A 27987-nucleotide genomic window follows, 5' to 3' on the forward strand; every position below is an offset into this window, starting at 1 on the left:
CCATTTCTGGGTAAATACCCAAAAGAATTGAAAGCACCGTCTTAAAGAGATACATTGCATACCAATGTTCATAGCTGCATTACTCACAACATCTAAAACATGGAAGCAACCCACGTGTCCATTGACAGATGAATGGATAAGGAAAATGTAGTATATACATACAATGGAATATTATCCAGCCTTAAAAAAAAAAAAAAAAGTCGGATACATTCTACAACATGGATTAAACTTGAGAACATTGCACTAGGTGAAATCTCAGTCACAAAAAGACAAATACTATATCCTTTCAACTATATGAGGTACGTAGAATAGTCAAAATCACAAAGACAGAAAATAGAATGGTGGTTTCCAGGGGCTGTGGGTTGCAGGGGTGGGATGGGGAAAGAAATGGAAAGTTGTTGCTTAATGGGTAGAGAGTTTCACTTTTGTAAGATGAAAAGTGTTCTGGAGATGATCGTGTTGATGGCTGCCCAATATTGTGAATAAACTTGATACCACTGAAATGTATGCTCAAAAATGATTAAGGAAGTAAATTTTGTGTTATGTATATTTTGACACAATTTTTAAAAATGGAAAAAAAATCATATGAAGAAAAAAAAATTTTTTTTTTTGAGATGGAGTCTTGCTCTGACGCCCAGGCTGGAGTGCAGTGGCACAGTCTTGGCTCACTGCAACCTCCACCCCCAGGGTTCAAGCGATTCTCCTGCCTCAGCCTCCCAAGTAGCTGGGATGACAGGTGCATGCCACCACGCCTAGCTAATTTTTGTATTTTTAGTAGAGACTGGGTTTCACCATGCTGACCAGGCTGGTCTTGAACTCCTGACCTTAGTTAGGTGATCCACTTGCCTCGGCCTCCCAGTGTGCTGGGATTACAGGCATGAGCCACCGTGCCCAGTGGAAAAAATTTAAACTAGAAAAAGAACATATTTTATCTACTCATTTATTCATTCACTGAATGCATAATTACTAATTGCCAGCTATGTGGCAGGTATGCTAGATAATGAGATAACATCTTGAGCAAAACAGACAGACATGTGTCTGTTCTTCTAAAACCTGAGAGTTTAGTCAATCTATGAAAAAGTGTTCTCGGCCTGTAATTTCACGCCTGTAATTCCAGCACTTTGGGAGGTCAAGGCAGGCGGATCACTTGAGTCCAAAATTTCAAGACCAGCCTGGGCAACATGGTGAAATCTCTACAAAAAATACAAAAATTAGCCCAGCATGGTGGCATGTGCCTGTAGTCTCAGCTACTTGGGAAATACTCAGCTACTCAGCTACTTGAGCCCAGGAGGCAGAGGTTGCAGTGAGCCGAGATGGTGCCACTGCACTTCAGCCTAGGTGACAGAGTGAGATCCCATCTCAAAAAAAAATGAAAACGTATTCTCATAAATTGTACCTTCAATAAAATTAAAAAATAAAGACCACTTAAAAGAAAAAAGTATGCCTCAATAAAGTTCATTTTAAAAGGGAGGGAAAAAACTGTATAATATATATTTTTATATCTATAATATATATCACTCTATATTACAGCATATCTATAATTTTATATCCATAAAATGTATATTATATATGTGTATAATTTTCCATCCTATTACAGGAACCAAAAATTAGAGATGCCTGTGACAGTTAATTTTAGGTGTAAACTTGGCTAAATTAGGAGTACCTAGAAAACTGGTAAAGCATTATTTCTGTTATGTCTGTGAAGGTATTTTCAGAGGAGACTGGCATGTGAGTTGGAGAACTGAGTGGTTCTGTCTCTCTGGAGAATCCTAATACAGATTTTGGTACCAGAATTGGAATTGTTGCTCTAAGGAATACTTAAAAATGTGGAAGTGGCTTTGGAATTGGTTAATGGATAGAGGCTCGAAGAATTTGGAGGAGCAACCTAGTAAAAGCCTAGACTGCAGTAATTGGAGCATTAAAAGTGATGCTGGTGGGGGTTCAGAGAAAGAGGACAGCTGTAGGGAAAGTCTGAAACTTCTTAGACATTTCTTAAGCAAAAGAGTGAAAGATTATTCTCCAGCTTTAAGACAATATTATTTTCCCTGTTGGGTTTTGGACTTACTTGGCCCTTTCCTCTTGCTTATAGCTTCCTTTGGAATGGGAATGTGTATCCTCCACACATCCCAACACTGTATTTTGTAAGTAGATAACTTGTCTTGATTTACAGGCTGACAACTGGAGAGGAATTTGCCTTAGGATGAATCCTGCCTTGAGTCTCAACCATACTTGATTTAGATGACAATTGGTAATTTGGACTTAAGAGTTGATGCTGGAATGACTTAAGATTTTTGGAGCTATTGGGATGGAATAAATGTATTTTGTATGTAAAAAAGACATGAATGTTTGGGGACAAGAGCAGAACGCTGTGGTTTGAATGTGGCCCCCAAAGTTCATGTTTTAGAAACTCATCCCCAATGCAACAATGTTGAGAGGTGAGACCTTTAAGAGGTTGATTAGGTCATAAGCCTTCTGCCCTCACAAATAGATTAATGTCATTATTGTGGGAGTGGGTTTCTGATGAAAAGATGAGTTTGGCCCCCTGCTACCCTTTTTTGTGCATGCTCTTTTGCCTTTCTGCCTTCTCATGGGATGACACAACAAGAAGGCACTCACAAGATGCCAGCACCTTGATATTGGACTTCTCTGCCTCCAGAACTGTCAGAAATACGTTCATTTTCTTTATAAATTACCAACTTTGTGATATTCTGTTATAGCAACACAAAACAGACTAAGACAATGGCCCTAATCTCTCCACCCCAGTATGGGTTTCTAAGGGAGCTTCACAGAAGGTATGTTTTCCAAGAAATATAGCATAAAGTTGAAAAACCACTGCTTTACCTTAAGGCTATGATAACAATTTAAATTAAAAAATCTTAAAGAATGTTGACTTTTATTAGTCATATATGCTAATTTTGTGAAAACAAATCTGAGGATAGATTTTGGTTGTGGATTAGACAGAAGAACATAAGGCTAGTGGGTTTGATGGTGTGGTTGGGGATAGGGCCAAGGGGGACTCCACTAAAGTGTAGAAAGATCCCAAATAGAGAGACTACCCATTTACTTTTTTTTTTCATACTTTAAGTTCTGGGGTACATGTGCAGAATGTGCAGTTTTGTTATACATGTGCCATGGTGGTTTGCTGCACCCATCAACCCGTCAGCTACCTTAGGTATCTCTCTTAATGATATCCCTCCCCTAGCCCCCCACCCCCTGACAGGCCCCAGTGTGTGATGTTCTCCTCCCTGTGTCCGTGTCTTCTCATTGTTCAACTCCCACTTATGAGTGAGAACATGCAGAACGTGTTTGGTTTTCTGTTCTTGTGTTAGTTTGCTGAGAATGATGGTTTCCAGCTTCATCCATGACCCTGTAAAGGACATGAACTCATCCTTTTTTATGGCTGCATAGTATTCCATGGTGTATATGTGCCACATTTTCTTTATCCAGTCTATCAATGATGGACATTTGGGTTGGTTCCAAGTCTTTGTTATTGTGAATAGTGCCGCAATAAACATACATGTGTATGTGTCTTTATAGTAGAATGATTTATAATCCTTTGGGTATATGCCCAGTAATGGGATTTCTGAGGCCTCTGTTCTGTTCCATTGGTCTATATATTTGTTTTGGTACCAGTACCATGCTCTTTTGGTTACTGTACCCTTGTATAGATTGAAGTCAGATAGCATGATGCCTCCAGCTTTGTTCTTTATGCTTAGAATTGTCTTGGCTATGCAGGCTCTTTTTTGGTTCCATATGAAGTTTAAAGTAGTTTTTTCCAATTCTGTGGAGAAAGTCAATGGGTAGCTTGATGGAGATAGCACTGAATCTATAAATTACTTTGGGCAGTATGGTCATTTTCACGATATTGATTCTTCCTATCCATGAGCGTGGAATGTTTTTCCATTTGTTTGTGTCCTCTCTTACTTCCTTGAGCAGTGGTTTGTAGTTCTCCTTGAAGAGGTCCTTCACATCCCTTGTAAGTTGTATTCCTAGGTATTTTATTCTCTTAGTAGCAGTTGTGAATGGGAGTTCACTCATGATTTGACTCTGTTATTGGTGTATAGGAATGCTTGTGATTTTTGCACATAGATTTTGTATACTGAGACTTTGCTGAAGTTGCTTATCAGCTTAAGGAGATTTTGGGCTGAAATGGTGAGGTTTTATAAATATACAATCATGTCATCTGCAAACAGAGACAATTTGACTTCCTCTTTTCCTATTTGAATTATTTTCTTCTCCATTCACTTTGGCCTTTCATTTTTGACTACCGAAATAGAAGATCTGTTTTAGCCCAGGTAAGAACATTGTATTAAATAATGGCTGCAGTGTTTTCAAGTATAAAACAGATCATGAAAGCTTCATTTTTAGACATCAGATTAGGTTAATGTTTCACAAGAGAACAGATTTGCAATTCAATATGAATAGCTTACAGCACCTGGAATATGCATGCATTGTGTTTGGCCTGAGGGAGAATAAAAAAGTAAGATATATACTTGTCCTACAGAAGCTTATAGCATATTGTGATAAATAAGAAAAATGTACCAATAACTATAGTAAAAGGGAGGATATCTGTGCTAATTCTTGATGGTAGGAACTGTATCATAATCATGCTGTATTTCTAATACCTGTCACCAAGCCTCACACCAATTAGGCATGAAACCTGTCTGATAATTGTTAAAGAGGAAGTGCTATGAAAGATGTCATAGAACTACATTGTTCAACTCATTAGCTACTGGTCACAAGTGGCTATTTAAATTAACTTAAATTTAATAAAATTAACATTTTACTTTTCTAGTCACTAGCCACATTCAAGTGCTTAAAAGGCGCATGTGGCTAGTGTCTGCTGTATTGAACAATGCAGATTATAAAGCATCAAAGAAAGTTCTATGGCACAGAATTGACAGAAAAGATCAAAAGGAGGAAGGTACTAAAGTTCCCCATTCGGCATGACAAGAAAGGTAGAAAATGGCATTTGGGCTTAGCCTTGATGAATGGGTATGATTTTTAACAAGAGAAATTAGAAGAACAATATTCTAGAGAAATCAAACAGCAGGGAGAAAAGAGAGCTAAGGAGAACAGGTATCCAAGTTATCCCACATGGCTCGATCTTGTAGAGGACAGAGGTGAGAGAGAAGACGAAGTGGCGGGTCGGGTCTGTTAGTCCTAACCTTATTCTCTTTCTCTCCATCCATTTGTTGCTCCACAGCCTAGGCCACAGGTACCAGCCCTGTTTTTACATTGGAGATGCTTAAATGACCTCTAGACTAACACTGGTGCTGATCCCATTAGGAGAACACATCAACATCCTTCTTAATCTAACCCTTAAGTGGTACTTCAGTTCTCCTACCTAAACATGCACTTTAAATCCAGTCCCTGATTGTGTCCAGTGTATCTGAGTGGACTTCCCCTTTGGGCACTGTCCTAAGTCCTTTCCCAGTCCTCTCCCAGCTGCTGGCTTTACTCTTGACAATCTTTATGTCCTCACATTCCATAAAAGCTCCATCCCCACACCCTAAACAAGCAGATCTTCCTGGTGCCAAATGTTTGTGCAGACATCCGGGTGTAATTCACCCACATGCTAAAATATCCTGATATTTCATTTAGCTCACTCTTATGGCTCTCACTCTTAGGCACTGTGCCTTTTCCAGGAGCATCTACATCTGGATTCATTTTCCCAGTGCCCACCTTATCCAGATGGTAGCCTGATATGGTCTGGTTCTGTGTTCCCACCCAAATCCCATCTTGAATTATAATCCCCACTGCCGAGGGAGGGTCCTGGTGGGAGGTGATTGGATCATGCATGCTGTTTTCATGGTAGTGAGGGAGTCCTCATGAGATCTGATGGTTTAAAAGTGGCAGTTTCCTCTGCACATTCTCTCTCTCACCTGTTGCCATGTAAGACATGCCTTGCTTCGCCTTTGCCTTCTGCCATGATTGTAAGTTTCCTGAGGCCTCCCAGCCATGTGGAACTCTAAGTCTGTGGCAGGCCAGGTCTTCATAACAGCTGAACAGATAGGCCTCCATAACAACTGTTCCTGTGCTGACTGAGTGGTTATGTTAAATATTAAAAGCTGATAGAGCCAGTGTCCTTACACAAAGGCTGGGATGTAACAAAAGCCCACCAAGAGTTTTGCCCAGGCCTTTCCTGGGCCTTGAAGCATGACAAGATAATGAAGGAATTCTTTACAGGACCTGTTTAGAATTAAATGAGTTTTACTGGGCGTCTGAAGAAACTCCCCAGGCCTCCACAAACAAGTTTATTGGTGGTCTGAAGGAACTCCCCAAACCTCCGTGGTTTAGCAGGAGGCAAGATAAAGGTAATTACCCCAGGACCTGGACCCATTTAGATTAAGTAAATTTACTGAGGCCCCAGAGGAAGGTCTTAAGGACCTTCCTTAGGTCCTGATCTAATCTTAGGCATAGATTAAAAGAAGTTAATCACTTATGGCTTTAGATGAATGCACTTACATGTTGACATATAGCTTAGAAGGTATATCAGCTCTGGAAAACCTTGTAATTTTGAGTTGGTCTGGCGATAATTTCGAGGCCTTTTCCCTGTTACTGGTTACAGATATAAACTCCCTTCTTTCCCAGTTCATCTGTGTCTCATTATTGGGCCATGAGAATAAGCAGCCTGACTCTTGGTTTGGTCCAGGAACACGTGAACTAAACCTTCTTTCTTTATAAATCACCCAGTCTCATGTAGTATTTTTACAGCAGTGTGAGAATGGACTAATACACAGCCCCTTCCTGATAACCCCAGCCTACTAAAATAAAGGCCATACCTGTCCAAATTTGAAATCTGTGATTAGGGGAGAGCCTTAAATGCCAAAGCCAAAGTCTGTACTTAATTTAGTAAGGGAAGTCGCAAGAAACTGTTGAACAAGCAATCCCATACAATCAGGGTTGTAGATTAAATTGATACTGTGTGTGGGATGGACTGGAGAGGTTTATTTGGGAAGAAGATAATCCTAATTTATTTACCCTTTCCACATGAATTCCATTCCATCTTCATAATCAAGATGGATTGGTCTTACTTGGTTGGTCATATTTTCCACAATCTTCTGAAGTTCTAGAGTCAAAACTTGGATGGCGTATTCCTCACAGGATCTATCCAGCACCAACCATTTTAGACTACGCAGTACTATGTCATCCTTACCTGAGTCTCAGTGTCTCAGTGTGGTGGGACATTTGGCATATTACTCTCTACAGCTTATCTGCCTTCACCGTACTGATTTGCTTGGAACTGTTCTAGCTTTCCAATACTGCAGGAATTTCCTTAGTCCCAGGCAAACTGGAATAGTTGGTCACCCTAATCTGGGCAAACCAAAATGGTTGGTCACCCCACATATGAAGGACCTAGAAGCTAATAAATGGCCAGGACTGCCTTGTACGGTTGGGAGTGCACATGCTTTACCATTGCTCAGTAAAATGATGGCAGCTACTTATGTGATCAATGGCCAGAATTAAGATAAAATATGTAGCAATCAACATGAACGCAGCCCTAGGCAGGGCTCACCCTCTCACCTAGGCCTCATTAGCGCCACACCAGGTTACTCACCTGGGCTTCTTAACTCTTTCACCTGAACCTATAAATGAGGCATCTGTAATTTACTGAGTGAGAATGAGGTTGCCTTGCCTCCCCAGGAGTCACATTTTTTAAAATACCAGTCCTATACTCAAAAATAATTTTTTAATTATATTTTTACAGTAGAGGAAACTGTACAATAAAACATCTTGAAATCAGCCAGGTACAGTGGCTCATGCCTGAAATCGCAGCACTTTAGGAAGCCAAGGCAAGAGGATCACTTGAGCCCAGGAGTTTGAGACCAGACTGGGCAACAGAGTGAGACCCTGTCTCTGTTTAAAAAATAAACAGGCAGGGTGTGGTGGCTCATGCCTATAACCCCAGCATTTTGGGAGGCCAAGACAGGCAGATCACTTGAGGTCAGGAGTTCAAGACCAACCTGGCCACCAAGGTAAAACCTTGTCTCTACTGAAAACACAAAAAGTTAGCCAGGCGTGGTGGTAGGCGCCTGTAATCCCAGCTACTTGGGAGGCTGAGGCAAGAGAATGGCTTGTACCTGGGAGGCAGAGGTTGCAGTTAGCTGAGATCATGCCATTGCACTCCAGCTTGGGTGACAAGAGCAAGACTCTGTCTCAAAAAAATAAAAAATAAACAAACAAAAACTTCTTAAAATCTACTTTCCCATCTCACTGTCTATATATCTTGCATGCCAAAAATGTTCCTCCTAATATCTCTCCGTTGGCTCTGCCAACCCAATGCATGGGAGCTACTTTTTGCTACCACTCCCCTCTCTTCCCGTCTCCCCTCGACACACACATATACATTACTGATTACATCACAAAGTATCCAGCATTAAGACATGACTACATTAAATTTTATTGACATTTAAAAATACAGCATCAGAATACAAGACAACACTTATTTATATTTTAATTTATGCTTATATTTGGTAAACAGGAGACACAGCTTTAAAGATTAAAAATAAAACAAAGCACTTACCTTCCAGAAAAGCCTTTTCAGAATGAAGTTTTTCTGGGCTGCTACTTTAAGCTCCATAATTAAAGGAAGTATCCTCCTCAAAGAATTGTCTTTAAGAAAAAGTTCAGATTTAAGTTGACTGAAGTGCTTAATTTTCTCCTCAGATCTACAGAAACAGAAGAAAATTTTCCACTTAAAAAATGGTAAGAAATAGCAGTTTAGGAATATCGATGATTACTGACAGGTTTGTTAAACTTTGTTACTAATGGGCTTTTCATATAGTTTTATTCTTCTAGCCTTAGTACTCATCAGTAGTGAAACTTGCTCCCCGCAAATTGAACTGTTTGTTACTCTCCAAACATACTTTTTTTGCCCATGCCCCTTAACTCAAGCTGTTCCTATACCAGGAATACTCTCACTGTCCCTGGTAAATTTCTGTCCCTGTTTCATTTACCATAATCCATGAACCTTTATGTAATATTTTTCTTTCAATCAACTAGCTTTAAAAAAAAAAAAAAAAATTTGTAAAGAAAATGTTGTGTCACTTTCCAGGGAAAACCAGTATCACTTTGTGTAAATGGCATGAAAGCACCATAAATTCTAAGTCAATGCTCATGGTCTGAGCCTGAAGCTGGCTTCTCTGTGAGGAAAGGGCAGATAAGCATGTGTTCCAGAACTGTCACTAGTGGCCCCAAGCTGAGAGGTTCTCCCTGATGAGATCAGCCTAGCTGGAAAAAGGAATCACATATTTCCACCATGGAATTCAAAGTTGTTTTATGCCATATCAGAGTACCACCTGGAATCATCTCCCCTTACTGAACCATGTGCATTCCACACTTAAGGAGAAGCTGGCTTAGCAGAAAAGCCTTCTCCTCAGATCTTTCCCTAATTCCACCAACAAATGCAGCCCTTCTCCCACTGCAGTTTTTTCACACTCCTGGTATCACATTAATCCCGTTTCACTCATTGTAGTTAGTTACTCGTGTACCTATCCTAGCCCCTCAGCTGACTTTTAGCAACTTGGAAAAAATGTCTCCGGGTTAAATGTTTCCACCTCCCACTGTGCTCAGTAATAACAACTTGACTAGGTGGCTGGCTCTGGCCTGAGTGCTTTCCGTAGACTCGTTCTTGCACTGAGCTGACTCCACTGTGGGGACCGAGCTGGGAATTTCCATCGCATTTTACAGGAAGTTGTAGGGAGGTTTAAGTAACCTGTCTACACTCACACAAATTCAGAGAGCCAGGGTGCAAGGTAACAGTAAGAAAGATAGTTCATGTTCTGTGTAGATTGATGGAATCTTAAAATTTCTGACTTGAAGTAAAAACATTTTTTACTGCTTACTCCAGAAACCTGTACCAGCCGTTTATCCCAATACTAGCTACTGCATGGAATATTGGTACTTGCCTACTACCTCCCGCTTTATTTAAAAAACATCTAAGATGTTCTCCTTTGTCCAATCAATGAGTCGCTCTTATTAACCTGAAAATTAAGACTTTTTTTTGAAATAATGGTCTCTTTTCTAGTGGAGGTGCTGGAGGGAAACTGATCATTATGAATTCAATAATAGCAAGCAGAGAGGCAGAGGAGCATAATGATTATGAGCATGAAGACTGAGGTCAGAATCCTAGATCTGCCCTGACTCAGTTAGGTCATTATCACCGTCAAGTTACATAGCTTCTCTGCGCCTCAATTTCCTCATGTGTAAAATAGGAATAATGATAGTACCTATCCAAATGTGCTGGGTTTTTTGTTTGTTTGTTTTGAGACGGTACCTCACTCTGTCACCCAGGCTGGGGTGCTGTGGCATGATCTTGGCTCATCGCAACCTCTGTCTCCTGAGTTCAAGCAATTCTCCTGCCTCAGCCTCCTGCGTAGCTGGGATTACAGGCGAGCACCACCATGCCCAGCTAATTTTTTGTATTTTTAGTAGAGATGAGGTTTCACCATGTTGGTCAGGCTGATCTCAAACTCCTGACCTCAGATGATCCACCCACCTCCGCCTCCCAAAGTGCTGGAATTACAGGTGTGAGCCACTATGCCCGGCCAAATGTGCTATTTTGTATTTTAGTTAATGCATGTCTTCATACACACTAAGTGTTTGATAAATGGTCTCTAAATAAAGCAGGAATAAGTTTGAGATCCTGCTTCGCTATCCACTTCTAATTACCACCATATTTCATTTAAAAAATAACTATGAAATCCCTCTACTCTTTTAGAACTCCAACAACAGAAATGTAGATTTTACAAACAAAAGAGCTTAGAAAAGCAAAAACTCAAATAAGATACAGTATCAGCAGAATTATTTTGAAATTGATTTTCCTGTTTTTTCATTTGGAGTCAGCAATTTGCTAAGATCCGCAATAAAAATAAACTGTTTTTAATCCTTTGTCAACTAGGATAATAGATTGTAATGCCAAACTAATTTTTTTAATGGCCAAAAAAATTTTCACAGAAAACAGCATACTAATCTCTTCAGACTAAAAATCAATTCATACATAAATGGAGGTCTCATACACATCATAAATTCAAGTTAGAGTACACATTCTATATTACCGCAGATAAGTCATGAATAATAATTTCTTTGAGGATTCAGAAAATATTAGCTTATACATAGATGACAAACTTCATTTGACTGAAGAAATAAGAAAAAGTCGAATGCCAGAAGACTCCATTATTCAATTTAGGAATAAGAGGAAAATCTATACTAATGTTAACAGATACTCTATTTTCATCAGGTGGGAAACATAAATTCACCAAAATAATGTTGCAGGAAGGTGTTTTTTTTTTTTTTTTTGGGGGGGGGGGGGTTTTTTTTTTAGACAGAGTCTTGCTCTGTCACCCAGGCTGGGTTCAAGTGATTCTTGTGCCTCCTGAGAGTAGCTGGGACTACAAGTGCATACTGCCACACCTGGTTAATTTTTGTACTTTTAGTAGAGACAAAGTTTTGCCATGTTGGTCAGGCTGGTCTCAAACTCCTGGCCTCAAGTAATCTGCCCACCTCGGCCTCTGAAAGTGCTGGGATTACAGGCGTGAGCCACTACACCCAGCCTCAGGAAGGATTCTTAATCCAGTAATAAGCTCAATTTTTCCTGTATTTTTTCATCTTTCCAGACCTTTACTATAAATAATACCTCACATTTGTAAAGCACTGGAAAGGCTCTTCCTATATTATCTCAGAAGCGCTGTGTATGATTTTCACAGTGGTCAGGTTGCAAAACCGTCCCATCTGTGACACAGTTCTGAATTGAAAACCTAAAGGATGTTTATTCCTTTTAAACTGAAGATGTCTTGCAGGTAGAGGCTATTTCTTGTGTATCACTGCATCCTTCACAGTACATTTGAAATCACTGCATTTTAAGTATGTTGCTTTCAGGAAATAGTAAGAAATACGCTTTTCCTGAGCCAAGAGAGTGGTAGAACTCATCCTTCTTGCCTTCAGGAATAAATTTCAAGCCACCCATACACAGAATTTGAGTCTTTTTTATTATACAATTAGCTTTAAAATCACTTTAAATAAAACACCAAAATGAAAACTGATGCTTTTTTTAGAGTAAACATCTGAACACTTATAGAAATTTTAAGCCATCCATATAACATTTTAAAAAAGAAATCCCAAATATTATGTTACTCAACTCTTACATACCTCAGAATGCATCTCTAAATAAAATCAATACTTTCTTACAAAATGATTATCACCTCCTACAAAATTATCAAAAATTCTTTGTTATTACTAATATTCAGTCTTTTTTTTTGAGACGGAGTCTCACTCTGTTACCCAGGCTGGAGTGCCGTGGCACAATCTCGGCTCACTGCAACTTCCACCTCCCAGGTTCAAGCGATTCTCCTGCCTCAGCCTCCCGAGTAGCTGGGATTACAGGCATGCACCACCATGCCCGTCTAATTTTTGTACTTTTGTAGAGACAGGGTTTCACTATGCTGGCCAGGCTGGTCTTGAACTCTTGACCTCAAATGATCTGCCTGCCTCAGCCTCCCAAAGTGCTGGGATTACAGGTGTGAGCCACCGTGCCTGGCAAGACTCAGTCCATTTTCAAATTGTTCTATTGACTTAAAAATGTGTTTTTATGGCTGGGCGTGGTGGCCCAGGGGTGTAAATCCCAGCACTTTGGGAGGCCAAGGTGGGAGGATCGCTTAAACCCAGGAGTTCCAGACCAGCCGGGGCGATATAATGAGACTCCATCTCTACAAAAAAAAAAAAAAAAGAAAATAGAAAAAAATTAGTCAACCATGGTAGTGTGTGCCTGTAGTCCCAGCTACTCGGGAGGCTGAGGTGGAAGGATTGCTTGAGCCCAGGAGGTCGAGGCTGCAGTGAGCTGTGATCAAGCCACTTCACTCCAGCCCTGGTGACAGAGTAAGACCCTCTCTCAAAAGTAAATAAAATATAAACGGTTGGGCACGGTGTCTCATGCCTGTAATCCTAGTACTTTGGGAGGCCCAGGCAGGTGGATTGCCTGAGCTTAGGAGTTCAAGACCAGCCTGGGAAACATGACAAAACCCAGTCTCTACTAAAAAACTACATAAAATTAGCCAGGCGTGCTGGCGCATGCCCGTAGTCTCAGCTACTCAGGAGGCTGAGGCATAAGAATTGCTTGAGCCTGGGAGGCGGAGATTACTGTAAGCCAAGATCGTGCTACTGCACTACAGCCTGTGTGAGAGCGGAAGACCCTGTCTATTGACATACATATATACATACATACATATATAAAATATGAAAATGTTTTCTTACATTTGGTTTGTTAAAATCAAGACCTAAATAAGATGCTTCTTATATTTGCTTGTTATGTTTCTTAAGTCTTTCAAAAAATTTTTTTTCTATATCACATCATCAAGCAATAAAATTTTTTACTATGGAAATTTTCAAACATACATCAAAATGGAGAAAATTTTATAAGAAATCCCATGTACCCGGCTGGGTGGTGGCTCATGCCTGTAATCCTAGCACTGTGGGAGGCTGAGGCGGGCAGATCACCTAAGGTCAGGTGTTCGAGACCAGCCTGGCCAACATGGTGAAACCCCTCCTCTATTAAAAATACAAAAATTAGTAGGGCATGGTGGTGCATGCCTGTAATCCTAGCTACTCAGGAGGCTGAGGCAGGAGAATTGCTTGAACCTGGGAAGCGGAGGTTGCAGTGATCTGAGAGCATGCCATTACACTCCAGCTTCGGCACAGAGCAAAACTCCATCAGGAAAGGAGAGGAGAGGAGAGAAGAGGAGAGGAGAGGAGAGGAGAGGAGAGGAGAGGAGAGGAGAGGAGAGGAGAGGAGAGGAGAGGGAAGGGAGAAAGGGAGGAAGGAAGGAAGGAAGGAAGGAAGGAAGGAAGGAAGGAAGGAAGGAAGGAAGGAAGGAAGGAAGGAAGGAAGGAAGGAAGGAAGGGAAGGAATCCCATGTACCCATCACCTTGCTCTAATAATTTTCAATATTTTGCCAATCTGGTTTTATCTATTCTTTTACATACACATACAAACACACGTATATACTTTTTAAAAAATTGAACTAAAATATATATAACAAAGTTTCCCATCATGTCCATTTTTAGGTGTACAATTTGGTGGCATTGAGTGCATTCACAATGTTCTACAAGTATCACCACTATCCATTTCCAGAACTTTTTCATCTTTCCAAACAGAAATTCTATACCCATTAAACAATAACTCTCCCTTCACCACTCTCCCCAGCCCCTGGAGATCTCTATTCCATTTTCTGTCTCTACAAATTTGCCTATTTTAAGTACCACACATAAGTGAAATCATATATTTGCCCTTTTGTATCTGGCTTATTTCACTTAGCATGATGTCTTCAAGGTTCATCCATGTGGTAGTAGCAGAATTTCCTTCCTTTTTAAGACTAGCATACTCACACTGTTTGTTTGTTTGTTTGCTTGTTTTTGAGATGGAGTCTCGCTCTGTTGCCCAGGCTGTAGTGCAGTGGCGCCATCTCAGCTCACTGCAGCCGCTGCCTCCTGGGTTTAAGGGATTCTCATACCTCAGCCTCCCGAGTAGCTGGGATTACAAGCATGTGCCACCAAACCTGGCTAATTTTTGTATCTTTAGTAGGGACAGGGTTTTGCCATATTGGCCAGGCTTGTCTCAAACTCCTGGCCTCAAGTGATCCTCCCTCCTTGGCCTCCGAAAGTGCTGGGATTATAGGTATGAGCCACTGCACCTGGCTTATCATACTCACACTTTTAAGTCAGATTCAGGTTTAACTGTTTTAACAAAAATACTTCATAGGTGGTGCTGTGTATTTTATATCACATCAAATAATGAGGCACACAAAGTCTGGCTGTCTCACTGAAGTGATACTAAGACAATGGCTTTAGTTATTGACAACATGATCCCTCCATTTTAAAGTTCCCCTTCACCCTTTTTTTTGTCGTTTTTTTAATCTCTTTTTCTGTTAGAGACAGTCTCTCTCTGTCACTCAGGCTGGAGTGCAGCGGTGCAATCACAGCTTATTACAGCCTCCATCCCCTTGCCTCAAGTGATCCTCCTACCTCAGCCTCCCAAGTAGCTGGGACCACAGGCACACCCAGCATTTTAAAATTTTTTTGTTGCCTAGGCTGGTCTCAAACTCCTGAGCTCAAGCAATCCTCCCATTTTGGTCTCCCAAAGTGCTGGGATTATAGGCATGAGCCACCGTACCTGGGCCCATTTCACCTTTCTGTCTAATGGTTTCATCCACTGAAGATAGTTAAATGAATCTGTCATTTCATCACAGGCTAAAAAATTGTAATTTTCTAATTCTGTTAAGCCTTCTGCATTTATTAGCTGGAATTCTGTAAAATGAAATTTGCACTCATCACCTAGGGCTACTTGGTTATCCTGAACTGGATACGGTTCATGGAGGAAAGGAAGAATATATTATATTTTTTCCATTTGTTTGATGATTTGCGGAGTAATGAATTGGTGCCCTATTTTTTTCTAATGTTCCATGTGTTTTATTTCCTTGGAGGTAGGGAGGGAGGGCCCTCTCTCTATCATGCATCGTTATACACTTCTGAATTTTTATATATTCATTATGTTTCAATCATCTCATTTCTTATTTTTTTCTTCTTCTTCTTATATTTTGCTCTTTCACCCAGGCTAGAGTGAAGTGGCGTGATCTCGGCTCACTGCAACCTCCACCCCCCAGGTTCAGGTGATTCTCCTGCCTCAGCCTCCCAAGTAGCTGAGATTACAGGCGCCCGCCATCACACCCAGCTAATTGTATTTTTAGTAGAGATGGGGTTTTGCCATGTTGGCCAGGCTGGTCTCGAACTCCTGACCTCAGGTGATCTACCCACTTCGGCCTCCCAAAGTGCGAGGATTACAGGTGTGAACTACTGCACCCGGCCTCATTTCTTATTTTTTTCTGATGCTCAAGTTGTCCCATCTTTGGTTACTGGGAGCTCCTTCATGTGGGTTCCTGTGCCCTTTACTTAGGGCCCTGTCCTTGCTTTCTGGAATAAACTGTTTCAGACTCATTTTGCGTATGTCCTGCCCCAGACCTAGAATCAGCCATGCCTCTAAGGAACGTTGGTCCCTTTTAGTGGGGAATGAATATGCATCTTTTAAAATTAACTTACTCTCAGCTCATTTACATGACTCTCCAATATCAGCTCAATATCATGACTTACATGATATCAAAATTGCTAACACTGTCAATTCACTGAGTGCTTACTGTGTGCAAAGCACTGTTTTAAGTAAGAAAAAGACCAAGAGTAACAAGGCATAGTCCTTGCCTTCCAGGGGTTCACAATCTAATGGAAGAGAGAGTCACATCACGAGTAACTACTACCATACACAGCCAACCTGTGATAAGAATATAGTAGAACTCTGAAGTCTGGATACAATTCAAACTCCTTAGCCTTGCATATAGGGCCTTTTATGCTCTGTTCTCATAAGTACTAGAGACTACTTATGATCAGTAGTCTCTATCTTATCTTATTTATCCATTCATTCCAGGGTCCCTGCCCTTAAGGAATGTATTGCATAACAGGGCAGCAAATAATGAAACAGGCCATCATAGTGCAGGCTGGTAAGTACTACAAGATGTGTGAGCAGGCCAGGCGTGGTGGCTCAACTCTGTAATCCCAGCACTTTGGGAGCTGAAGACAGAGGATCATGAGGTCAGGAGTTTGAGACCAGCCTGGCCAACATAGTGAAACCCAGTCTCTACTAAAAATAAAAAAATTAGCTAGGCATGGTGGTGGGTGCCTGTAATCCCAGCTACTCGGGAGGCTGATGCAGAATTGCTTGAACCCAGGAGGCGGAGCTTACAGTGAGCCGAGATTGCGCCACTGCACTCCAGCCTGGGCAACAGAGCAAGACTTTGTCTCCAAAAAAAAAAACAAAAACAAAAACAGAAAGAAAAAAAAAGTGTGAACATAGGACGTTATGTTCTGGAGTGTCAAGAAAGATTTTCAGAGAAAATGATCAATAAGCTGAGACTCGAAGAGCTGAAGTTATTCAGGAAGAGGAAGAAGAGTACAGTAGTGTTCCAGAAGAGGTGCCATCATGATAGGCTCCAGAGGGAAGAGAACAGGGAGCTTCCTGAGAATTGTGAGTTCATTTGGAGCAGGAGCTTAGGGTAAGAGTGAGGATGGTTACAACAGTTGAGGACAGAAACATAAAAAGAGATGTCATACATATTTTTTGTACACTGTTTAGACTTTCATTTAAGGGCAATGGGAAGCCATTCAAAGGCTTCCTGGGAGGAGTTACATGATCAGATTTGTGCTTCAGAAAGATTCCTCTGTTGTAATGGAGAATGGGCTGAAGAGGAGCAAGAGTGAAGGCAGACAGACCAGCTAGGAAAACACCGTAGGAGCCCAGAACTGAGATAACTGGGCCTGAGCGAGTGGCCATGGAAAGAAGTGGACGTTATTCAGAGATAGTAAAGGAGCAATAAATAAGGCATGCGGTGAGTGGCTGGATGCCGGAAATGGTGAAGGGGAGAGAGGAGGCAAGGTGACTTCAAGGACTCTGGCTTAGGTGATCTGGGGATAATGACATCATTCCCTGTGTTAGGAAACACAAGAGGAAAGTCAGGTTCCAGAGGGAAGATGCTGCGTTCTCTTTTGAATATATTGACTTTAAGGTTCCTATGAGACATACAGAAGATGTCCAGTGGATACTTGTGTTTGCGGACTTAACTGTCAGGGCAGGCAGATGAGGTAGAGATATAATTGTGATAGCCACACATACAACACAGAGTTAGAGGAGGCAAAGAGGGTCGGGCGCGGTGGCTCACACATGTAATCCCAGCACTTTGGGAAGCCGAGGCAGGAGGATCACCTGAGATCAGACCAATCTAACCAACCTGGCCAACATGGCAAAACTCCTGTCTCCACTAAAAAATACAAAAATTAGCCGGGTTTGGTGGCAGGCACCTGGAGTCCTAGCTACTCAGGAGGCTGAGGCAGGAGAATCTCTTGAGCCCAGGAGGTGGAGGTTGCAGTGAGCCAAGATTACGCCACTGCACTCCAGCCTGGGAAACAGCGAGACTCAGTCTCAAAAAAAAGGAGAGGCAAAGAGGAGAGAAAAATCCCCCATGGAACTTTATCATACATCATCACTTCTTACCTATATGGCTTTTGACTTCCAATAGCGGGACTGAACTCACTAGCATAGAAGGGATCTTGTAAAAGGGTAGCTTTCTGAAAAAGGAAAAAGTAGAAATTGTTAGAATTTTTATTTACTGAAGATCAATTCCCCCTACCTTTAGTCAATATTATATATCTATTCTTTAAGCCCTCCTATAGTACACGATTTGTTTATAAAGCTCATTCAAGTGTTTCACAATACCACAGGGAATTTTTTCTTATCTAGTTTTTTAAAAGTTTTAAATATAACACTTGCTCATTATAAAATGAAATCATTTATCAAAATCACACAGTTTAGATAAAGTAAAGGATAAAGGTTCTCTATTTTTCCCTACCCCTTCCATCCCACTATGCAACGTGTCTGATCATCGAGCCAGGTGCCATGGCTCGCACCTGTAATCTCAGCTATTTTGGAGGCTGAAGCAGGTGGATCACATGAGTCCAGGAGCTGGAAGCTGCAGAGAGTTATGATTGTGCCACTACACTCCAGCCTGGGCAACAGAGCAAGACCTTGTGTCTAACATTTTTTTGTTTTGTTTTGTTTTGTTTTGTTTTTGAGACGGAGTCTCACGCTGTGTCACCCAGGCTGGAGTGCAGTGGCGCGATCTCGGCTCACTGCAAGCTCCGCCTCCCAGGTTCACGCCATTCTCCTGCCTCAGCCTCCGAGTAGCTGGGACTACAGGCGCCCGCCACCACGCCCGGCTAATTTTTTGTATTTTTAGTAGAGATGGGGTTTCACCATGTTAGCCAGGATGGTCTCGATCTCCTGACCTCGTGATCCACCCGCCTCGGCCTCCCAAAGTGCTGGGATTACAGGCTTGAGCCACCGCGCCCGGCCCAGTGTCTAACATTTTTTAAAGTATCTATCATCTGTTTGATTTAGGACCTTCCAGGCATATAAAGACATATGAATTATAAACACATAAATTTATAGTATTTATATATTTTTATAATATATATTTAATCCTAAATTATATCACATATATTAATCTGGAACTTGATTTAACTTAATATATGGTGGATGGTTTTTCATGTCTGTGTATATAGATTTTCCAATTGATGGCCAGGCGGGTGGCTCACGCTTGTAATCCCAGCACTTTGGGAGGCCGAGGTGGGCGGATCATGAGGTCAGGAGTTCGAGACCAGCATGGCCAACATGGTGAAACCCTGTCTCTACTAATAATACAAAAATTAGCTGGGCATGGTGGCACATGCCTGTAATCCCAGCTACTCGGGAGGCTGAGGCAGGAGAATTGCTTGAACCTGGGAGGCGGAGGTTGCGGTGAGCCGAGATCGCACCATTGCACTCCAGCCTGGGCAACAAGAGCAAAAGTCCGTCTCAAAAAAAAAAAAAGATTTACCGATTTACTTCATTTTTTTTTTTTTTAAGGAGACAAGGTCTCACTCTGTCACCCAGGTTGGAGTTGAGTGGCATGATCATACCTCACTGCAGCCTCAAACTCCTGAGCTCAAGCAGTCCTCCTGCCTCAGCCTCCTGAAGAGCTAGGACTACAGACATGTTCTACCATGCCAGGCCAATTTTTCACTTTTTATTTTTTAGTGGGGATGGGGGCTTGCTATGTTGACCAGGCTGGTCCTGAACTCCTAGCTTCAAGCTGTCCTCCCTTCTGAGCCTCCCAAAGTGCTAGGATTACAGGCATGAGCCACTGCATCCAACCAATATCAATCCTTTTAATGATTATTTAGTATTCCATAGCATAGATATACAACACTTTTATTAACTATTTCCTTATTAATGGAGTTATTCTTCCTTAAATCTTTAGTGTTGCCATTTCTCATTTATTCTGGGTCCTTAAAATAGACATACAGTGTTCAGCAATTTCTCTAAATAATCTTTTATTTATGTTGAAGTTTAAGACATGTCAGAGGAATTTCTGAAATGTTGCTGATTTGACACTGCAGACAAGCTTTTTTTTTTTTGAGATGGAGTTTCGCTCTTGTTGCCCAGGCTGGAGTGCAATGGCACGATCTTGGCTAACTGCAACCTCCACCTCCCAGGTTCAAGCAATTCTCCTGCCTCAGTTTCCTGAGTAACTGGGATTACAGGCGCCCACCACCACGGCCAGCTAATTTTTGTATTATTAGTAGAGACAGGGTTTCACCATGTTGGCCAGGCAGGTCTCAAACTCCTGACCTCAGGTGATCCACCCGCCTCAGCCACCCAACCTGTCTTGTGCTTAATATCAGAGTGGTGTATTGGGTGGATGGTGGCAGGGGAGATATGTGCTTTTTCTTACTACTTTTGTCATTGTTCTACTTTTTTTTTCTTTTTTTTTTTTTTAAAGCAGCCTTTCTTCCCTCTCCAAATATTTATGTTTTCTTTAAATCCAGAATTTTAATTTGGGGTATCCCATATTTAGCTTTGTAGCAGCTATCTTCACAATGTATACAAGGCAAATTACCACATTTCATCTTTACAAAATTTAAGGCGCTTAACAACCCAGGTGTAACTATTTTTGGTGAATGTTACAGATAAAATAGATTATGGAAGGAGGCTCAGCTCTTTGGAAATCCTTAAAATCAGGATGAGTGCTGGTAATTTCTAATTAGATGGTTTGGGTTAATTTTATGTAAAAGTACAGGGAAAGTTAAAATGTCTAATATGGCCGGGCACAGTGGCTCACCCCTGTAATCCTAGCACTTTAGGAGGCCGAGGCAGGCAGATCACCTGAGGTCAGGAGTTCAGGACTAGCCTGGTCAACATGGCGAAACCCTGTCTCTACTAAAATACAAAAATTAGCCAGGCATGGTGGTGCGTGCTTGTAATCCCAGCTACTCGGGACGCTGAGGCAGGAGAATCACTTGAACCCGGGAGGCAGAGGTTGCAGTGAGCCAAGATCACGCCACTGCACTCCAGCCTGGGCAACAACAGTGAAACTCCATCTCAAAAAAAAAAAAGAAAAAAAGGGTTTATATTGAACTAGAAGCTTATTGTTAGTAGAATGAGTTCTAACTTGATTTCTCACATGTGAAATATTTGGTTATTCATTTTCCATCTTTCAAGGGAGAAGTAGAACATTATTGTAATTTTTTAACTTATTTGATTTTTTTAAAATTTTATTTTATATATATTTTTTCAGACAGTCTCACTCTGTTACACAGGCGGGAGTGCAAGTGGCACAATCTTGACTCACTACAACGTCCACCTCCCAGGCTCAAGTAATCCTCCTCTCAGCTTCCCAAGTACATGCACACCACATGCCTGGCTAATTTTTAGTATTTTTTGTAGAGATGGGATTTCACCATGTTGTCCAGGCTGGTCTCGAATTCCTGAGCTCAGGCAATCCACCTGCTTCAGCCTCCCAAAGTACTGGGATTATATGCATAAGGCACCATGCCTGGCCTTACTTTTTATTTTAAAGATGGGGTCTTGCTTATTGCCCAGGCTGGCATGCAGTAGTGTACAGCAGAGCTTCTAACTCCTAGGATCAAACGATCCTCCTGTCTCAGCCTCTGGAGTAACTAGTACTGTAGGTGCATGCCACCACACCTGGCTAAGAGAACGTTATTTTCAGTGAGAGTATCTACCAACTCACAAAGATAGTCTTCCTCCACCCACATTTATTTCAACGGTCATAGAAAAAAAAAAATCGGACTACCTAGATTCAAATCCCAGCTCTACACTAGCTATGTGGCTTTGCATATATCATTTAATTTCTCTGTGCTTCAACTTCCTCATCTATAAATTGAGAATAACAGTCCTACCTCATAGGGTTGTTGTAAAAATTAAACAAGTTAATATCCATGAAGCATCAGGCTCCATTCTATTGTTATTATCTAGTAGGAAATTAACAATAGATATTAGTTATTGTTATTGCATGTATTATTGCAAAGACTATTTATAGCTTAGCAGGTGATGAGTTCGCCAGCCTGAGTGCTCCAACCATGTGTCTGCTGCGTAATTTAAAAGTAGTGCTAAAACCTGAAGCTGGGCAATTCAGGGAAGCATAAACAGTTATTTTGAAGTATTCACATAGATCTTTTAAAGTCAGTTAAGTTTTCATTTTTCCATTAGAATATATGAGATCTTTTTTTAATAGACCAGAGTTTTCCTCTATTTGTAATTTGTTTACATTTTTAATTTGAAGAAAGCAGTTTAAAAATTTAGAAAGGAATTTTAAATATTTGAAGTCTTCCAAACAGTGGTATAAGAAAAAAATTAAGGATTGTCTTGTAATCTTTCATAATTTTAGCCATTTATAAAACCCTGGCTTCCTAGTTTCTTCTGACTGAAACAGCCCTTTATAATTATTATTATTATATTGAAAGATTAATAATAAAAAGTATATACTACTGAAGATAAAGGGATTCTATTACTCTTTTAATAATTACTTATTTTTTAAATCGATTCTAATAAAAAGGTCCCTAAATGGGAGTTCTGACTCTGTCCCTAAAGTTATATGTTGTGTTTCGGACAGGCGTGGTAGCTCACGCCTGTAATCACAGCACTTTGGGAAGCCAAGGCAGGTGGATCACCTGAGGTCAGGAGTTCGAGACCAGCCTGATCAACATGGTAAAACCCTTTCTCTACCAAAAATACAAAAATTAGCCAGGCTTGGTGGTGGGCACCTATAATCTCAGCTACTCAGGAGGCTGAGGCAGGAGAATCAGTTGAACCTGGGAGGTAGACGTTGCAGTGAGCCGAGATCACACCACTGTACTCCAGCCTGGGCAATAAGACCAAAACTCCATCTCAAAAAAAAAAAAGAAAAAAAAAAAAAACATTTGTGTTTCAGTTACCTCGTTTGTAAAATAAGGACTTAGCCTAGTGATCTCTAGATAAATGTATCTGATCCTATAACAAGGTCTCCCCCATCAACCCACTTTCAATAGCACAGCTAAGCAATACTGACAACGTCGAACCTTACCTGAGGTCTTTGTCACCCCAGCAACTGCAAAAGACCACCTGCTCACACATATTCCAAGATAAGACCTGTCTCCCTCCTTCTTCATGACTTCCTTGACCCACCTTACTTACTTGCCTCTACAAAACCCCAGGTGTTTGTTTGTTTGTTTGTTTTGTTTTGTTTTGTTTTTTAAGACAGAGTCTCCCTCTGTTGCCCTGGAGCGCAGTGGCGCAGTCTCAGCTCACTGCAACCTTCGCCTCTCGAGTTCAAGTGATTCTCAACCTCCCAAATAGCTGGGATTACAGGCGCGCGCCACCACATTCAGTTTATTTTTGTATTTTTTACTAGAGACAGGATTTCACCATCTTGGCCAGGCTGGTCTCGAACTTCTGACCTCAAGTGATCCGTCCACCTCGGCCTCCCAAAGTGCTGGGATTACAGGCATGAGCCACCATGCCCGTCCAGAAACTGCTCATTAATGAGCATTTTTCCCTATTGCAATCACCTAAATAAAATCATCTCCTTAATTGTTCAGTACATTTTGTTTTTCAAAATATTATTAAATTTCTACAATAGCCAGGCACGGTGGCGGGTGCCTGTAGTCCCAGCTACTCAGGAGGCTGAGGCAGGAGAATGGCGTGAACCCGAGAAGCGGAGCTTGCAGCGAGCCGAGATCGTGCCACTGCACTCCAGCCTGGGCGACAGAGCGAGACTCCGTCTCAAAAAAAAAAAAAAAAAAAAAAAAAAAAAAAAAAAAAATTATTAAATTCCAAGGCTAAATTTCCAAAATGGGAGGTAAAGGAGGGAGGAGGGCTTATTTACTCTAAAAAATAAAATAAATAAAACTTCAGGTCAAGGTTTACTTAGGGGTACACTTACTATATTATAATTGTTCCACGAACTTTTTAAGTGCAGGAATATTGATGAGGTTGTGGAAATAACATACAAATGAAGTTCTGACTCCTTTTTCTCTAAATTTGAGTTGCTCTGCGAAGGGGAATCTAGGAGGGAATTTCCTAAGTAAAACTCATTTCCGTTCCCACTGCACTTGAAAGGAATTTCACTTATGGAGTTGTTGTGATCTGGAAGTCCCTGGGGTTCTTTTGTGTTTGTTGTGCAAGATGGCTCGCTGACAGCCTTGCCAGTTGCTGGTGCAGACTGAGAGCTCCTCCTGGAGGGGGAAGGTAGGGGTCGAAAGGCACCTTGGCCATGAAGGGACAGCTTTTGGACGCCTGGACGAGGACAGAGAGTTGAGTTCGTGGACGGTGTACTGCTCTCCTGCTGGTCCCTGTCAGGTAGAATTTAGTGTTAAACATGACATGCAAAATTGCACAGTAAGCAACAAAGAGAACTGGTAGTTTAAGACTCTGAACACAAAAGTTTTCTCACAAAAGGATTGCTCGTTAAAACAAGGAAGTCATTTCACCTCGCTGGTAATAACCCATTGACTAGAGGAGATAGGATACTGCAATCTTTTGGTATACTTTTGTGTTTTCAGAAATAAACTGTATTTCTGAAATACATTTTATTTCATATAATGAAGCACTTTGTATATTGAAAGCATTGTGCCTGTCCTTCATGGAGCCCTGATATTTCCACTGAAAGGACTTTTTCATTCTAGTTTTGAAACCTAATTGTCCTTTAATTGTACATTGCTAATGGATCCTATAAAGAAAAAACTATTCAAATAGGGATATGAAGAGAGGGGTTTTGTTTGTTTATTTGTTTGTTTGAAACAGGGTCTCACTCTATCACCCAGGCTGGAGTACTGTGGTACGATCTGGGCTCACTGTAACTGCCACCTCCCAGGCTCATGTGATCCTCCCACCTCAGCCTCCTGACTAGCTGGGACTACAGGTTCGTGCCACTGTGGCCAGCTAATTTTTGTATTCTTTTGCAGTGATGGGGTGTCACTATGTTGCCCAGGTTGGTCTCAAACTCCTGGGCTCAAGTGATCTGCCCACCTCCAGCTCCATCTCCCAAAGTACTGGGATTACAGCCCTGTGCCACTGTGCCTGGCCTGAGATTTTTTTAAATGGTGTTTTCTTTAATTCCCCTCCTGCTAATACTCTTCTGATTTTCCCAATAGCATCAGCACTTTTTTCAGAATCAATGCTGTGTCCTTTACCTTCCCTATTCTCTCCAGCAGACCATGACCTTTCTTTACTTTGCTGCACATGGAAACACATTAAGGAAGCTTAGAAGTTGCAGAGTTTGGTGAGACCTAAATTCCAATCCTGGCTCTGCCACTTAATGGTTATGTGACCTTTGTTAAACAAAGTTTATGAGAGGCCATTGTTTTCAACTAGCCTCCTGTGTGAGGCCCCAGCAAAACAGAAGGGAGTCCCTTGTGCTTAGTACCAGTAATCAAACTGAACTTGGAAACTGACCAGCTTTCCAGAAAAACAGATTCCAGTCAACCTAAGTCAATAATGAAGTAGTGTCCTCTGTTTTAACCCTCTAAGAACAGTAGCTTTGAAACAAGTAATCCAATTTTTGTCTCGTTTCAGCTTGCTTCAGCCTTTCTCTGCCTATAAAGTCAACCTCCTCTGTTCAGCTTTTCAGACCATTTCTCCCAATTCTAGAATCACAAATAAAACCAAATCTATGCTTATTTTGTCTTTGACATCTTAGTGGACCTAGGACTTCATTTCCTAATTTTAAAATAGAAACAATAATAGCACCCATCTCATAAGATTTCTGTGAGGATACATGCAATGAGTTTGCAAAACTGGAAACAATATGTGCAAGCTATTACTATTACCCTATATTGCCTTGAGTTGATGGTTTATCTTTTTTTTTATTTCAATAATTTTGGGGGAAAGTTTATCCTTTTACATTAAGTTATCTTCTCTCTCCCATGAGATTAGAACCTCTACGATAGTAGAAAACTACTTTGTTTTGTAGAGATGAGGGTCTCACTATATTGCCCAGGCTGGACTTAAACTCCTGTCCTCAAGTGATCCTCCTGCCTCAGTCTCCCAAATTGCTGGGGTTGCAGGCATGAGCCTCTGTTCCCAGCTTGAAATCTCTCTTTCATTTTTATAAACTTAAAACATTTTTGTAGAGATGGGGTCTCACTATGTTGCCAGGGCTGGTCTCAAACTCCTGGGTTCAAGCAATCCCCCTGTCTCAGCCTCCCAAAGTGCTGGGATTACAGCTGTGAGCCACTGTACCCCGCCCCAGCCTATGGTTTCTTAAGTGGAATATTTAACTCATTTATTTTTTAATCTCTCTTACTTCTTGGTGAATACAGTAAAATTTATAAATACAGCTTTAGAGCAGACCTCTAAAGTCTGCTTTAGCTCAATTGCATGTACTTTGATATGTATTGTCATTAAGTTCTAAGTATCTTTTAATTTCCTTTTTTTCAGCAGTTTGATCATGATGTGTTTGGATGTGGAATTTTTTTGAGTTTATCTTTTTTGGGGTTCACTGAGTTTCTTGAACCTGTAAGTGTATGTCTTTTGCCAAATTTGGATAATTTTCTGTCATTATTCCTCCAAATACTTTTTCTTTTCATTAATTTTTTTACATTTAATTAATTCATTAATTACTTTTTTTTAGAGACAGAGTCTCACTATGTTACCCACGCTGGTTTTGAACTCCTGGGCCTCCCAAAGTGCTAGGATTACAGGCATGGGCCATTGTGCCTGGCTATTCTTCTGCGCTATACTTTTTCTCCTCTGCTTCCGAGACTCTGAAGACATGAATACTAGATCTTTCATACTGCCACACAGTCCCCTGAGATTCTGTTTGTCTTTTCCTTCAATCTTTATTCTCTTGTGCTCAGACTAGATAATTTCTGCTCATCTATCTTCAAATTCAATGACTTTCCTCTATCATCTCCATTCCAGCTATTGAGCCATTCAGTGAATTTTTAAAATTTCAGTTATTGCAGTATGTTTTTCATTCTAAACTTTCCATTTGGTCCCTTTTTTATGTCTTCTGTTTCTCTGCTGAGACTTTCTGTCTTTCCATTTGCTTCAAAGGGGTTCATAATTATTTCTTGGAGCATGGTTATAATAGTTGCCTTAAAGTCTTTGGTTGGGCCAGGCATGGTGGCTTATTTCTGTAATCCCAGTACTTTGGGAGGCTGAAGTGGGAGGATCACTTGAGGCCCAGGAGTTCAAGACCCAACCTGGCCAACACAGCAAGGCCCCATTTCTATTAATAAAGAAAAAAAAAAATCTTTTGTACTTCAAACATCTGTGTCATCTTGGGATTATTATCTGTTGTCCTTCATAAAATGTTGAAATTTTCCTAGCTCTCCAAATGTCAAGCAATTTTTATTGCATCTGGGACATTTTGAATATTATGTGATTCTGGGTCTTACTTAAATTCTATGGAGAAGATTGATTTTTTCAAAAATCAGGCAATCAATTGTTGTATGTATTCCATTCAGGATTTTTACTTGCATTCAGTGGGAAAAGTGGAGGAAAGTGTGCTTACTCCAACTTGATCTGAATCAAAAGCTTCTTGATTAATTTCATTAATATCAAAATTAAAATGATATTCAATAAAGACACCACATAGATAAAGCTAACAGATAGCTAACAAAATGGGAGGTGATATTCGGAATGTCTAAAAACAACAAGCAGATTAATATATAGAATGTACCAAACAATTCTGCTCCTGACTATATATGCAGTGAAAATTTTCAAACAGGTATATAAATGGAAGGTAGGGAGGGACAAAAAGGAAAAGAAGATAGGAATAAAAGGATGGAGGAGAGTAAAGAGGAGAGGAAGAAAGTATATTGATTCTATCTCAATGCTCAATAACTTTTTTATATTTTTATACATATTTGTTAACAGTAATAAACTGAGAAAATTATATTAATATGTAAGAGAATATATCACTGGGCATGGTGACTCATGCCTGTAATCCTGGCACTTTGGGAGGCTGAGGTGGGCAGATTGTTTGAGACCAGGAGTTCAAGACCAGCCTGACCAACATGGCAAAACCCCATCTTTACTAAAAATACAAAAATTAGCTGGGTGTGGTGCCA

The 27987-nt window shown here is 40.8% G+C and overlaps 1 protein-coding gene across 3 annotated transcripts in view; it reads right to left on the minus strand.

The window, feature by feature from the left end:
• C9H12orf56 (chromosome 9 C12orf56 homolog) overlaps positions 1-27987 on the minus strand; it is a 114089-nt gene that overhangs the window by 20910 nt on the left and 65192 nt on the right. For all 3 annotated transcript variants that reach the window (XM_031650596.1, XM_031650597.1, XM_031650598.1), the window contains exons 4-6: positions 23856-24264; positions 18089-18162; positions 8528-8672 (exon numbers count right to left, since the gene is read on the minus strand). In XM_031650596.1, the coding sequence (XP_031506456.1) occupies positions 8528-8672; positions 18089-18162; positions 23856-24264 (628 nt within the window). The remainder of the gene's footprint in view (positions 1-8527; positions 8673-18088; positions 18163-23855; positions 24265-27987) is intronic.

This window comes from Papio anubis, chromosome 9 (assembly GCF_008728515.1).
Source record: "Papio anubis isolate 15944 chromosome 9, Panubis1.0, whole genome shotgun sequence".
Classification (NCBI taxonomy): Eukaryota; Metazoa; Chordata; class Mammalia; order Primates; family Cercopithecidae; genus Papio; species Papio anubis.